Here is a 14,189-nt window from a genome sequence, read left to right as displayed (position 1 = left end):
TTCATTTCCATTTTAAAAAATCCACAGGGAGCCACTAGAGAGGGTCTAAAGAGCCGTATGTGGCTCCGGAGCCTCAGGTTACAGACCCCTGGTTTAGGTTATCTATCAAATGTTCCGCTTACTCACCACACTGTCCCTCAGTGTTCCCACCAAAGAGGGAATAAGGAACATCAATGCTGAATGAGGAGCCCCTGTAGACCACTTTTGTGTCGATTTCCGGTATCTCCAATGTGATCACCATATCTGTGCCAGTGATGCGTAGGACAGAATTTTGGTAGGCGGGAAAGATACGTTTCTGATTCACATACACCTGCAGGACAAGGAGACAAAACACATTGTAGAAGACTGTAAACCGGGCCCAGCAGCATTTCTAACTGTTACCATATACCGCACCACTTTGTTTGACAGATTAACCATTAAATCTCAAAATCAGTAAAGAAGTGAGATACTAACACTAAGACAACAAATGTCTTTGACAGTTTGAATGGTTACTTACCACATTATCTGCTGTTCCTGAAGTCTTCAACTGAGTCAAAACTACAGTGTAGGATTGGTATGTAACAATGAGAGCCTGGGGACAGAATGTGCTGTCTGAAGGCGCACAGGCACCGTTATTTACTATGATAGTCAGGTTATATTTAGTAATAATCTCTTTGACCAGGTAGTAAGAGCAGTTCTCCTTGAAACTGTATGATTTTCCATCGAATGTCATGTAGTGGGATCCAGCCCAGCCAGTGCACACACCTGCAGGATGAGAATGGAAATAATCAATAACAACTGAAACAGGCAGAAAACATATTTATTACCTCCACCAAGTGGAGTATGTTTGTTTATTGGCAATTGATATCTACTACAGAATCGTTTTAGTAGTTTTGATGTAATCTAGTGGATGGTCAGACAATGGCCCAAGATATATATAAGTAACTTTTGATCCGTATCATGTGATGGCACCATTTGCTCCTAACTGCTGAAACAAGACACATTTTACCACTCCTCCTACAGCACAAATGTCATCTGCTCTTAACCAAAGTTCCTAGATAACATATTTCAATGAAATTTTTTATTTTGTCATATGCCATACTATTTTCCTGTAATTGGTTGATTTATTTTTATATGCCTTTTTTTTTTTTTTACACAAACAACAATTAAATCATGAAGGCATGGCATAATGGCATTTTACATATCACTGTGGATTCTTAATGCACATCCATTGCAAATTAAAACTGCGAGCAGCGATGAACGGGCCCTCGCCCTGGCGGGACGCCGACTGACATGGCCAGGCACAATGAAACAGGAACTCTGATGAGCGCAATGACGCCTGCCACAAGACTCTACGACAAACGGTTATGAAAGGAGGCTAATGTATAGGGGGTGGGCTAAGAGTATATATTTGCATGTAAATGTCCACAGGACTGGACCCTTATCATGCCTGAGAAATCTGGGGCAGATCAGACTATGTACAGTGGAGTTTCAACAACTTCCTGTTTCATGGTGAATGGCTCAAAATGGCCACCACTCCACGGTCAGGTCGTTCAGTGAAAACTCACCATTTGAATAACTTTTCATCCTCAAGGTCTTAAGATGGTCCTGACCAAATTTCAAGTCGATCTGATTAAATTTGTAAGGAGTTCATTAAAGCACACGGCCTATAAAACGCCAAAAATGGGCGAAAATAGGCGAAAATCGCACATAAAATAAAAAATGGCTGACTTCCTGTTGAGTTTGGGCATACCTTCAAGATGCTTTTTTGTGCGTCTCCACATGTGACATCTGTCGGAGCGAGGGGCTCAATTTTTCCAATTTTCTAGGGGGCGCTAGCAAGCCATTTTGCAACACCTAGGCTTGAGACCCTTAAAATATCAAATTTTTTACTGCGTTTGATAAGTGAGCCAAGTTTAACAACTTTTTGAGCATGTTGAAGCCTTCAAAAAGGCGATTCATTTTTGTGAAAAAAAATAAATAAAAGAATAATCCGTAGAAGATTCCTACAGTTTCAATAGGGCCTTCGCTGGCCCGACGTTGTATCACTACAAAAACACTTTATCTAACAAAGATTATTCTGCTTTATTGGCAGTGGTATGCACTACTGGGGCTTTTTGCACCTTGTTTTCAGGCGCAGATGTGATGCCGTATTTATCAAACGGATGCACAAGGCCAGAGAAGCAGATTGAAAGTCATTCAACCGAGTGTTTGCAAAGTGCATCTCTCTCCTCATTGCATTTAAGTGCATGCATTTAAGATTTAGGATCACACAAATAATAGGAGGATACACTTAGTTAACAGAGGCCAGTCATGTATTCCATTAGATTGACTAAGGTCACATAATGTGCGGGGAAGTCTGCCTCTGAAGACCAGATCTAGCATAGCGCAAATTAAATTTACTCCAGCCAGGAATGTTGTGGTGATGAAAAGAAATGTGCATTAACCCCTTACAATTGCGCTCTCTTTTTTTGAGAGGTAGGGGTGGGGGAAAGGGGATGTTCAATTCAGGGGTAGATATATAGTCAGCAGTAGATGCCACATAGAAATGGTGTAAATCATCTGAAAGCTGGGAACCTGAAGATTAATTTGAGATGCAGCTCAGCACTGTGTGTCAAGTTGTTCTAGTCATTAATAAGAAATAAAAATGTATTAATTGACTAATTAATCAATTAATTAAAATAATTGTGAAAGTGTATAATGGCTTAGAACATTATGATGGAAGTATATGATGGCCATTCTCATGCTCTATTAGATTTTATAAATTATTGCAGCAAATTTTGTGTTGTTATAATTTGTTACAAAGATTCGTTGCTAAATTTAACACTTTTTTTCCCGAATTTTTTACCACTCGAGAAATTGATAAAAAATGATCAATAATCCCTCCAAAATACCACATTAAGACACCAAAGACCTTGAGGAACACCATAGAAAAAGCCATGCTGTGATTTAGTATAAAAAACTTTTGACATTTGGAGACTTCTGCATTTGGAGACTTCGCATTTTTCGGCAATTGGATGTTGATCACTTCTGTTGTGTAAACTGCTCAGAAACCCCCTTATTGTCAATCTAGCTAGGAAAGCCATCCATCCCCTGAATGTTCTAGGTCTCTAGTTTGATCCATCCATCCTCTGAATGCTCTAGGTCTCTAGTTTGATCCATCCATCCTCTGAATGCTCTAGGTCTCTAGTTTGTGGCTGTAAAGTTTCATGAGGCTTTGATTATCCTAGATAATAGGAAAATGGTCTCACTACAATGGAATGGCTACTATGTGGACTAACATCATCAGATAGGAATAAAAGTTGGGCTCATTGGATCCACAAGAGTCTCAGCTTTCCAGTGATACCCAATTTAAGTAATTTCAAGACTGTTTAGGGACCCCAGTATGCTGAAATACTCAAACACAACATTTTAGAATAGGCGAAAATAACACATTAATACTGCATTAAAAAAACTTCATTGTTCTTACCAAAAAAAACTGCATGTGATTATCATAAAGGGCATTGGAGTTTTAAGGGGTTAAATATAGGCTTGTATATAACAACAAAAAAATATTATTATACTATTGTGAAAAAAAAAATGCAATTAGGCTATAATTAATGAACACAATTACTGACTACTGTTGGACGAGGAATTTTGGTTTGTGTTCATCAAACTTGAATTTGAACTTGACCATCAAATATAAAATCCCATGAAACTGTATTGCCTCCTAATGTATAAATAATTAGATATAAGCTAAATATAACAATATCACCATTTTATGAGTAACATTTTGAGAAACAGTCTAACCATTTATCTCAGGTGGATTTGCAGCCAATGTAAATGTTTTATAATCAAGATCACTACAATATTTTAGTTTGGCGATCTCAGAAAATCCGCTGTTGAACTGCACCAATGAGCTCTCCTTCTCTCGCAGAATGCTTCTGGTGGGGCTGTCCCAGGATCAGTCCAGGAGCTGACTGCGTAATAGGCTGCTGCTTTAGTAAATCAGGTGCTCAATACACTGATTGTGGCTGCAAATTCTATGAAAACTGCAACACACATTTACGCACCACCATTTTCTTAGTAAATCTGGCCTTCAGTGCTTTCTAGTATGTAGTGCAATTCATTTGCAGGAGGAATGTCAATAGTCTTAGCATGTTGACACAAAATCATTTGCTGCATATAAAAGTCAAAAGTGGTAACCTGCATTGAAAGGTTACATTTTCAACTTACATTCACATTCGTAGTGGAAGCAGCATCCGTCATCATCATAGACTTTGACAGCTTTGCGTCCGTTGGCACAGATGCGTTGTTGTACAGTGGGACAGGGAGTAGGTGTCTCTGTGATATTGCCATTGGTGCAGATAGCTGTGGTACAGTTGCTGACCTTCCAGGACTCTCCATTCTGGATGGGTATCGAGAAGCAGTAAGTCATATAGGAAACGCAAAAAGTGTAATTCAACAGATTTTTCGCAGGGATGCAGGGCTATTTTCTCCACCACAACCAGTGCGTTGGGCGCATTCCAAATGCACTTTTAGTAATTGGCCAGGCTTGCCAGGTGTACCTATGGCACACTTGGATATGGGGTGGGATCAGAAATAATACATTATCATACATTTATAGGTGGACGTGTTAGAGGGTGTGACAATCATGGCCAATCACATTCACTACTTTCACCCCCCCTTCATAATGCACTGACAGGCTGGGAATCCTGTTCCTCATAGGAAACATATTGTTCTTGAAAATGCTGCTCACAGCAGGTCAAATGTTGTGCGCAGGTGATGACTCTTTAAAAGTTGAATTTTATGTTTCTAGACATGTTCCTACAGTGATGATTTCCGTGAGTAATAGTGCATAATTTTATTTGGCACAATCACAATGATCCATTCAATAACAAGCAGTCAACTATCACCATAGTGCCATATATAAACAGATAGTTCAAAATGTGGTCTTATATTTTGCATGTCTTTTTTTAATCTCGGAAATTATTTTCAAACTTCCTAATCAGAGTCGACTGTTTTACATGCAAAAAAGAATTATTGACAATCTTGGAACTAAATAGTTTGCTCTTTGTTCTTCATATCGCTACATAACAATAGTCCTGTTAATGATCCTCCTTTTGAAATTTCCATTCCGGTCCAGAACGTCCGTTTTTGTTTTGGCCTGTGTGATCCCATCGAATGCCTATTTCGACACCCTGTCGCCACATATTAAACAAATTGGCACGCAAACACGGCCTTCTGCAGCCGTGGAAGCAAGCAAACGAACTGGATCAACAGAGATGACGTTAATGCAGCTGGGTTATCAAGGCAGCGAGTATTTGAGACACACAGCCTGTGAATTGATTCCGACTGCTGCTGGCCAGAGGCTAAATACATAATGCTAACACATGTTAACTCGTGGGGCGGCTGTGGCTCAGAGGGTAGAGTAGGTTTTCCACCAATCGGAAGGTCGGTGGTTCGATCCCCGGCTGCTCCGGGTCACATGTCGATGTGTCCTTGAGCAAGACACTTAACCCCAAATTGCTCCCGGAGGCATAGCTATCGGTGTGTGAATGAGTATTTAGATTAAATCCTGATGGGCAAAGTTGGCACCTTAGCAGCCTCTGCCATCAGTGTGTGAATGGGTGAATACTGACATGTAGTGTAAAGCGCTTTGAGTGGTCGGAAGACTAGAAAAGCGCTATATAAGTCCAAGTCCATTTAACTGCTATCAGTCACACGGATAGGTGTTTTGAATTTGGACTGCAGTACATTTTAAATGCTAGCCGTGAGTGCTACATATTTCTCCTTTAAGTTTAACTGAAAAGTCCCCACAAGTGTGTTCTGGGACACAAAGCAATGACTGGTGATTTTAAATGCTCAAAGTCTTTTGGAAACACAATCATGAAATCATGAATAAAACCTCACCTTTCTTGGTGGATTCACATCATTGCAGTCTTTGGTAGTTGTAGATGGAATGGAAGTAGAGGTAGGAATATTTGTAGTGGAAGAAATTATGGTCTTTGTAGTGGTGCTGAACACTGCAGTGGTAGAGTGTGCGGTTGTGCTGGGTGTCGGTGTTGTAGGACATGGACTGTTCTGCTTCTCAACTTTACAAGATGCATTGCAATATGCAATGTAACACCACCCTAAGCCATCAGTGACATTGTACACCAAGTCCCCTGTGGAGATAAGAGGAGAGTGGAGATAAAAGTTTAGTACACCAAATGAAAGGATTACTGATTTGTAAAAAAAAAATGTTTAATAAGAAATAGAGTTAGTGGGTGTTCAGACTGAAAACAGTCCTGCTTTAAAAAAAAGGTGGCTCTTATTGTTAAAGGTCTGTATTGAATGAGCCCGAGACTAAACCAGGATTAATCTGTTTTGTAAAGCCAACTCCGGGCTAATGTGTGCAGACTAAGTCTTGATTATTTATAGCCCCAGTTTGTACCTTCTGAAAATCCCAAAAGGTTGTTCAAAAGCAATTATTGCTAGTCTGACCCATTTCCCAAGTTGCAACTCTGTTTCCTATCCAGGTAGCCAGTGGGATGCCATTTTTGTTTGGACTTGGAAGCAGTGGTGCAAGCCGGAGAGTATATATAAGATCAAAAACAAACAAACACTGCAACCCTAACCCCAACAAAGCAAAAGAGAAGTGAGCTCAGACCCTGGACAGGTAATTTATTGTACAGCAAATTAGACAATTAGCATTTTGTTTTTAGAAACTAAAGGGTTACACTTCACAATACAATAAATTGTGAGTAATTACTCTAGAATGAGTGAGGAACAAATCAGAAACATGCTGATAAAGAATCATTAATAAGCAGTTCCTGAATAACACTGGATCCAGGTCTATAGGCTATAGTAAATGATGTTACAAGACAACAGATGGCAGACCTTCCACAGACAACCTGGAGAATGATTTGTGCACGTCAATCCGTGAAATCACCGCAACGACGGACAAAACTAGGAGTAAGTGAAACACACTGATCTGACTTTGAGGTCCTTGAACGCCTACCAGACAGCTTGTCAGTGACCATATTCAGAACTGCTACACCGTGTGAGGTGTGTTTTCTGACAGTCTTACAGTCCTGTTGTTTCACTTCACCTCAGTCTTCTTAAACGGCTGTGCAACAGCGTCAGGCACGGGAGATGCCAGCAAAACACCCAACAGGCCTAAATTATTAGCAGCTGTAGCCATCTGAGTTCCCAGTTGAAATATTTTGAGGCAAGACGAAGGCTGCCTGAGCTGGACGTGCTGGGCCTCGAAGGCCTTGTAAAGAAATAATATATGCATTCTGGGTTTGTCACACCGCAGAAAAATATATAATATACTAACCACCCAGCCAAATTTGAGTGATTAAAAAAATCTTCAAGTATATAATATTAGATTTCAAAATCATAGAAAAATAAGCAGTATTCTCTGCTCTGAAACGCAGGGGGCGTGTCCGCTGAAGGCGCTGAAACCACGCCCACAAGCGGGGAACGTGCATTCCCTCAGTAGCGGCAAGCAAAGAGGGAAGAACCCAGTGCCGAATGCCCGTCCGACGGGCGGATTGGGGAAATGTGGTGTACGGAAAACCGCTTGCCCGGTGTTGCTTGGGGACCTGAGTCCTTCTGATCGAGGCTCAGCCCGTGGACGGTGTGAGGCCGTTAACGGTCTTCTCGAAGTCGGGTTGTTTGGGATTGCAGCCCAAAGCGAGTGGTAAACTCCATCTAAGGCTAAATACCGGCAAGAGATCGATAGTCGACAAGTACCTTTAGGGAAAGCTGAAAAGAACTTAAGAGAGAGTTCAAGAGGGCGTGAAACCGTTTAGAGGTAAACGGATGATGTCCAAGCAGTCTGCCCGGGGGATTCAACTCGACGGGTTAGGGACGGCCGCTCGGTGTGGGAGGATCCCCTCGTGGGACCTCTACCCGGCTGGCCCCTGCCGGGCGCATTTCCTCCGAGGCGGTGCGCCGCGACCGGGTCTAGGTTGGCTTGGAAAGGCTCGGGGCAAAGCTTTACCGCACCCACCGCCCAGACCTCGCTGCTTCCCGGGGCCGTGGACAAAGTGCTTGCTTTTGTGGTCCTGGTAGTCTCAAAGACATTCGTGGCCCTGATACTCCATACTCTAACACTTTGTCATTTTCCTGGGCTTCTCTTTTGCCTTTCAAAAACCAGGTTTCTGAAGAGGGGTTGGATCATGCTAAGGATTGCTCCACTGCCTCATCGAGCCATGGTTTCAGCCCTGCCCAAAAAATCCTGAACACAAAACTGGCAAAAAACAGTAACTGGACAATCCAGTACTACAATAATCACAGTCTTTTCACATGTTTTCCGTAATTATTTTCCAACATTTATAAAGTGTTTAGAAAAAAAATTCTGAAATTCCTTTACAAGGCCTTTAAAAGCCGTGGCGAAGACAGCTCACAGGTTTCGGTGTGAGCAGCTGTAGCCCAATGCGTCCCTCTGACCGTGGAACCGCCAGACACCGAGGGTAAATCATCGTCTTCATCAGCGGATGAAACTAGCGTCTCGGCAGCGGTAGAGCGTCGGAGGCCGGAGCGCGGTCTCGGCAGTGTCGAACTCAGACTCTGGGTCACTGTCATCACAGCGGAGTCTACATCGCAGCGTCAAAAATTATCCTATCTCTGCTGGCGTCGAATCTTGGGTATCGACCGACGGGCACGACGGTCACTGGCAAGGTTCTTGTAGCAGCAACTCCATCCGTGGAGATGTAGCAGTCAGCAGGCAATTGCCAATCGCTGAAGAGAAATGGATACCAGGTAGCGCTTGATGCCGTGGTAATGAATGTATTCATTAGGAACATACTGATTGGCTGGCTACGTTCATTCAAATCTCAATGGGCGAACGCGTGCGTGTGATTGCAGGAAAGTATTACCCACAGATTCCAGAATAGGGCGGAGCCTGTGTGAGAATGAAAAAAAACTGCTTTTCCATGTCTGTAGGAGACTGAATACACATATGTTAAACTGCACATAATATTATAAATTGAAGTACACTGTTCAATGTTCTGAATAGATAGAGAAGAGAAAAAATTACTTTAAAAAAAATAAAGAAAGGATTTCAGTTTGGACTTTGGAATGACAAAAAAATTATATTAAGAAATAATAATGATCTGAAAAAGCAAATACAAAAGGGGTCTTGGTACCTTCTGTCCTGGTAACCCATGACAAAAGAAACAAGATGAATGTGAAAATGGAAAAGAGAAAATCACCTACCAGGACGATGTGAAGTTCCATTGACAATGCAGACACATAATGTTGTAGTTGCGGTAAGCAGTGATGGTGTAGAAGCAACTGTGGTTCTGGCTGGTCCAGTAGTGTAAACAGTTGTGCTGCCTGGAAGTGTCTGTGTTATTGGGCCAATGGAAGTTGTAGCTTCAGCTGTTGCTCCTGTAGTTAGAGTTGATGCCACAATAGTTGTTGTGTTCAAAAATGAAGGTTGTGTATATACAGTTGATGTTTGTGTATTTCCTGTGACAACAATAACTGTTGTCTCAGGGCCTAAAACCGAAGTTGTAATTTCAACAACAGCTGTGGTAGAGGTAGTTACTGGGCCAGTGGTGACTTCTTTTGGTGGTTTTGTTGTTGCGATCTTTACTGTCGTCTTTTCAGATGTTGTTGTTTCTGCAGGTGTGGCTGTGGTTCCCCTTGTTGTTGCTGATGGCAATTCTGTTGTTGTGGTACCAACAGAAGGCTTCGATGTTACAACTGTTGTTTCAGGGCCTGTTGTTGTGAAACCTGACACTGATGTTGTAGTTTCAGCCACAGCTGTGGTAGAAGAAGTAACTGGGCCAGTGGTGACTTTAGGTGGGGCTGTTGTCCCAACACTCACCGTTGTTTCCTCTGATGTTGTGGTTTCTGAAGGTTTGGCTGTGGTTCCCTCAGTTGTTACTGATGGTACTTTAGTGGTTGTGGTACCAACAGAGGGCTTTGATGTTACAACTGTTGTTTCAGGGCTTGTTGTTGTGACACCTGGCACTGAGGTCGTTGTTTCAACAACAGCTGTGGTAGAGGTTGTTACTTGGCCAGTGGTGACTTCTTTAGGTGGTTTTGTTGTCGCAATGCTTACTGTTGTTTTTTCTGATGTTGTTTCTGCAGGTGTGGCTGTGGTTCCCCTTGTTGTTACTGACGGCACTTCAGTGGTTGTGGTACCAACAGAGGGCTTTGATGTTACAACTGTTGTTTCAGGGCTTGTTGTTGTGACACCTGGCACTGAGGTTGTAGTTTCAACTACAGCTGTGGTAGAAGAAGTAACTGGGCCAGTGGTGACTTTAGGTGGGGCTGTTGTCCCAACACTCACCGTTGTTTCCTCTGATGTTGTGGTTTCTGAAGGTTTGGCTGTGGTTCCCTCAGTTGTTACTGATGGTACTTTAGTGGTTGTGGTACCAACAGAGGGCTTTAATGTTACAACTGTTGTTTCAGGGCTTGTTGTTGTGACGCCTGGCACTGAAGTCGTTGTTTCAACAACAGCTGTGGTAGAGGTTGTTACTTGGCCAGTGGTGACTTCTTTAGGTGGTTTTGTTGTCGCAATGCTTACTGTTGTTTTTTCTGATGTTGTTTCTGCAGGTGTGGCTGTGTTTCCCTCAGTTGTTACTGATGGTACTTTAGTGGTTGTGGTACCAACAGAGGGCTTTGATATTACAACTGTTGTTTCAGGGCTTGTTGTTGTGACACCTGGCACTGAAGTCGTTGTTTCAACAACAGCTGTGGTAGAGGTTGTTACTTGGCCAGTGGTGACTTCTTTAGGTGGTTTTGTTGTCGCAATGCTTACTGTTGTTTTTTCTGATGTTGTTTCTGCAGGTGTGGCTGTGGTTCCCCTTGTTGTTACTGACGGCACTTCAGTGGATGAGGTACCAACAGAAGGCTTTGATGTTACAACTGTTGTTTCAGGGCTTGTTGTTGTGACACCTGGCACTGAGGTTGTAGTTTCAACTACAGCTGTGGTAGAAGAAGTAACTGGACCAGTGGTGACTTTAGGTGGGGCTGTTGTCCCAACACTCACCGTTGTTTCCTCTGATGTTGTTGTTTCTGAAGGTTTGGCTGTGGTTCCCTCAGTTGTTACTGATGGTACTTTAGTGGTTGTGGTTCCAACAGAGGGCTTTGATGTTACAACTGTTGTTTCAGGGCTTGTTGTTGTGACACCTGGCACTGAAGTCGTTGTTTCAACAACAGCTGTGGTAGAGGTTGTTACTTGGCCAGTGGTGACTTCTTTAGGTGGTTTTGTTGTCGCAATGCTTACTGTTGTTTTTTCTGATGTTGTTTCTGCAGGTGTGGCTGTGGTTCCCCTTGTTGTTACTGACGGCACTTCAGTGGATGAGGTACCAACAGAAGGCTTTGATGTTACAACTGTTGTTTCAGGGCTTGTTGTTGTGACACCTGGCACTGAGGTTGTAGTTTCAACTACAGCTGTGGTAGAAGAAGTAACTGGGCCAGTGGTGACTTTAGGTGGGGCTGTTGTCCCAACACTCACCGTTGTTTCCTCTGATGTTGTGGTTTCTGAAGGTTTGGCTGTGGTTCCCTCAGTTGTTACTGATGGTACTTTAGTGGTTGTGGTACCAACAGAGGGCTTTGATGTTACAACTGTTGTTTCAGGGCTTGTTGTTGTGATGCCTGGCACTGAAGTCGTTGTTTCAACAACAGCTGTGGTAGAGGTTGTTACTTGGCCAGTGGTGACTTCTTTAGGTGGTTTTGTTGTCGCAATGCTTACTGTTGTTTTTTCTGATGTTGTTTCTGCAGGTGTGGCTGTGGTTCCACTTGATGTTACTGACGGTACTTCAGTGGTTGTGGTACCAACAGAGGGCTTTGATGTTACAACTGTTGTTTCAGGGCCTGTTGTTGTGACACCTGGGACTGAGGTTGTAGTTTCAACTACAGCTGTGGTAGAAGAAGTAACTGGGCCAGTGGTGATTTTAGGTGGGGCTGTTGTCCCAACACTCACCGTTGTTTCCTCTGATGTTGTGGTTTCTGAAGGTTTGGCTGTGGTTCCCTCAGCTGTTACTGATGGTACTTCAGTGGTTGTGGTACCAACAGAGGGCTTCGATGTTACAACTGTTGTTTTAGGGCTTGGTGTTGTGACTCCTGGCACTGAAGTCGTTGTTTCAACAACAGCTGTGGTAGAGGTTGTTACTTGGCCAGTGGTGACTTCTTTAGGTGGTTTTGTTGTCGCAATGCTTACTGTTGTTTCTTCTGATGTTGTTTCTGCAGGTGTGGCTGTGGTTCCCCTTGTTGTTACTGACGGCACTTCAGTGGTTGTGGTACCAACAGAAGGCGTCGATGTTACAACTGTTGTTTCAGGGCCTGTTGTTGTGACACCTGGCACTGAGGTTGTAGTTTCAACTACAGCTGTGGTAGCAGAAGTAACTGGGCCAGTTGTGACTTTAGGTGGGGCTGTTGTCCCAACACTCACTGTTGTTTCTTCTGATGTTGTTTCTGCAGGTGTGGCTGTGGTTCCCCTTGTTGTTACTGACGGCACTTCAGTGGTTGTGGTACCAACAGAAGGCTTTGATGTTACAACTGTTGTTTCAGGGCTTGTTGTTGTGACACCTGGCACTGAGGTTGTAGTTTCAACTACAGCTGTGGTAGCAGAAGTAACTGGGCCAGTGGTGACTTTAGGTGGGGCTGTTGTCCCAACACTCACCGTTGTTTCTTCTGATGTTGTGGTTTCTGTAGGTTTGGCTGTGGTTCCCTTAGTTGTTACTGATGGTGTTTCAGTGGTTGTGGTACCAACAGAGGGCTTTGATGTTACAACTGTTGTTTCAGGGCCTGTTGTTGTGACGCCTGGCACTGAAGTCGTTGTTTCAACAACAGCTGTTGTAGAGGTTGTTACTTGGCCAGTGGTGACTTCTTTAGGTGGTTTTGTTGTCGCAATGCTTACTGTTGTTTTTTCTGATGTTGTTTCTGCAGGTGTGGCTGTGGTTCCACTTGTTGTTACTGACGGCACTTCAGTGGTTGTGGTACCAACAGAGGGCTTTGATGTTACAACTGTTGTTTCAGGGCCTGTTGTTGTGACACCTGGGACTGAGGTTGTAGTTTCAACTACAGCTGTGGTAGAAGAAGTAACTGGGCCAGTGGTGATTTTAGGTGGGGCTGTTGTCCCAACACTCACCGTTGTTTCCTCTGATGTTGTGGTTTCTGAAGGTTTGGCTGTGGTTCCCTCAGTTGTTACTGATGGTACTTCAGTGGTTGTGGTACCAACAGAGGGCTTCGATGTTACAACTGTTGTTTTAGGGCTTGGTGTTGTGACTCCTGGCACTGAAGTCGTTGTTTCAACAACAGCTGTGGTAGAGGTTGTTACTTGGCCAGTGGTGACTTCTTTAGGTGGTTTTGTTGTCGCAATGCTTACTGTTGTTTCTTCTGATGTTGTTTCTGCAGGTGTGGCTGTGGTTCCCCTTGTTGTTACTGACGGCACTTCAGTGGTTGTGGTACCAACAGAAGGCGTCGATGTTACAACTGTTGTTTCAGGGCCTGTTGTTGTGACACCTGGCACTGAGGTTGTAGTTTCAACTACAGCTGTGGTAGCAGAAGTAACTGGGCCAGTTGTGACTTTAGGTGGGGCTGTTGTCCCAACACTCACTGTTGTTTCTTCTGATGTTGTTTCTGCAGGTGTGGCTGTGGTTCCCCTTGTTGTTACTGACGGCACTTCAGTGGTTGTGGTACCAACAGAAGGCTTTGATGTTACAACTGTTGTTTCAGGGCTTGTTGTTGTGACACCTGGCACTGAGGTTGTAGTTTCAACTACAGCTGTGGTAGCAGAAGTAACTGGGCCAGTGGTGACTTTAGGTGGGGCTGTTGTCCCAACACTCACCGTTGTTTCTTCTGATGTTGTGGTTTCTGTAGGTTTGGCTGTGGTTCCCTTAGTTGTTACTGATGGTGTTTCAGTGGTTGTGGTACCAACAGAGGGCTTTGATGTTACAACTGTTGTTTCAGGGCCTGTTGTTGTGACGCCTGGCACTGAAGTCGTTGTTTCAACAACAGCTGTTGTAGAGGTTGTTACTTGGCCAGTGGTGACTTCTTTAGGTGGTTTTGTTGTCGCAATGCTTACTGTTGTTTTTTCTGATGTTGTTTCTGCAGGTGTGGCTGTGGTTCCCCTTGTTGTTACTGATGGCACTTCAGTGGTTGTGGTACCAACAGAAGGCGTCGATGTTACAACTGTTGTTTCAGGGCCTGTTGTTGTGACACCTGGCACTGAGGTTGTAGTTTCAACTACAGCTGTGGTAGCAGAAGTAACTGGGCCAGTG

At 43.5% G+C, this 14,189-nt stretch overlaps 1 protein-coding gene across 1 annotated transcript in view; it reads right to left on the bottom strand.

Moving 5' to 3' along the window:
* LOC141761808 (mucin-5B-like) overlaps window positions 1-14,189 on the bottom strand; it is a 66,123-nt gene that overhangs the window by 10,762 nt on the left and 41,172 nt on the right. Inside the window, exons 31-35 of the mRNA XM_074625437.1 lie at window positions 9,169-9,621; window positions 5,872-6,125; window positions 4,195-4,366; window positions 497-744; window positions 127-310 (exon numbers count right to left, since the gene is read on the bottom strand). Coding sequence (XP_074481538.1) covers window positions 127-310; window positions 497-744; window positions 4,195-4,366; window positions 5,872-6,125; window positions 9,169-9,621 — 1,311 coding nt within the window. The remainder of the gene's footprint in view (window positions 1-126; window positions 311-496; window positions 745-4,194; window positions 4,367-5,871; window positions 6,126-9,168; window positions 9,622-14,189) is intronic.

Source organism: Sebastes fasciatus, chromosome 2 (genome assembly GCF_043250625.1).
Source record: "Sebastes fasciatus isolate fSebFas1 chromosome 2, fSebFas1.pri, whole genome shotgun sequence".
NCBI lineage: Eukaryota > Metazoa > Chordata > Actinopteri > Perciformes > Sebastidae > Sebastes > Sebastes fasciatus.
Note: the sequence above shows the minus strand (reverse complement) of the source record. Positions and strands in the feature narration are given on the sequence as shown.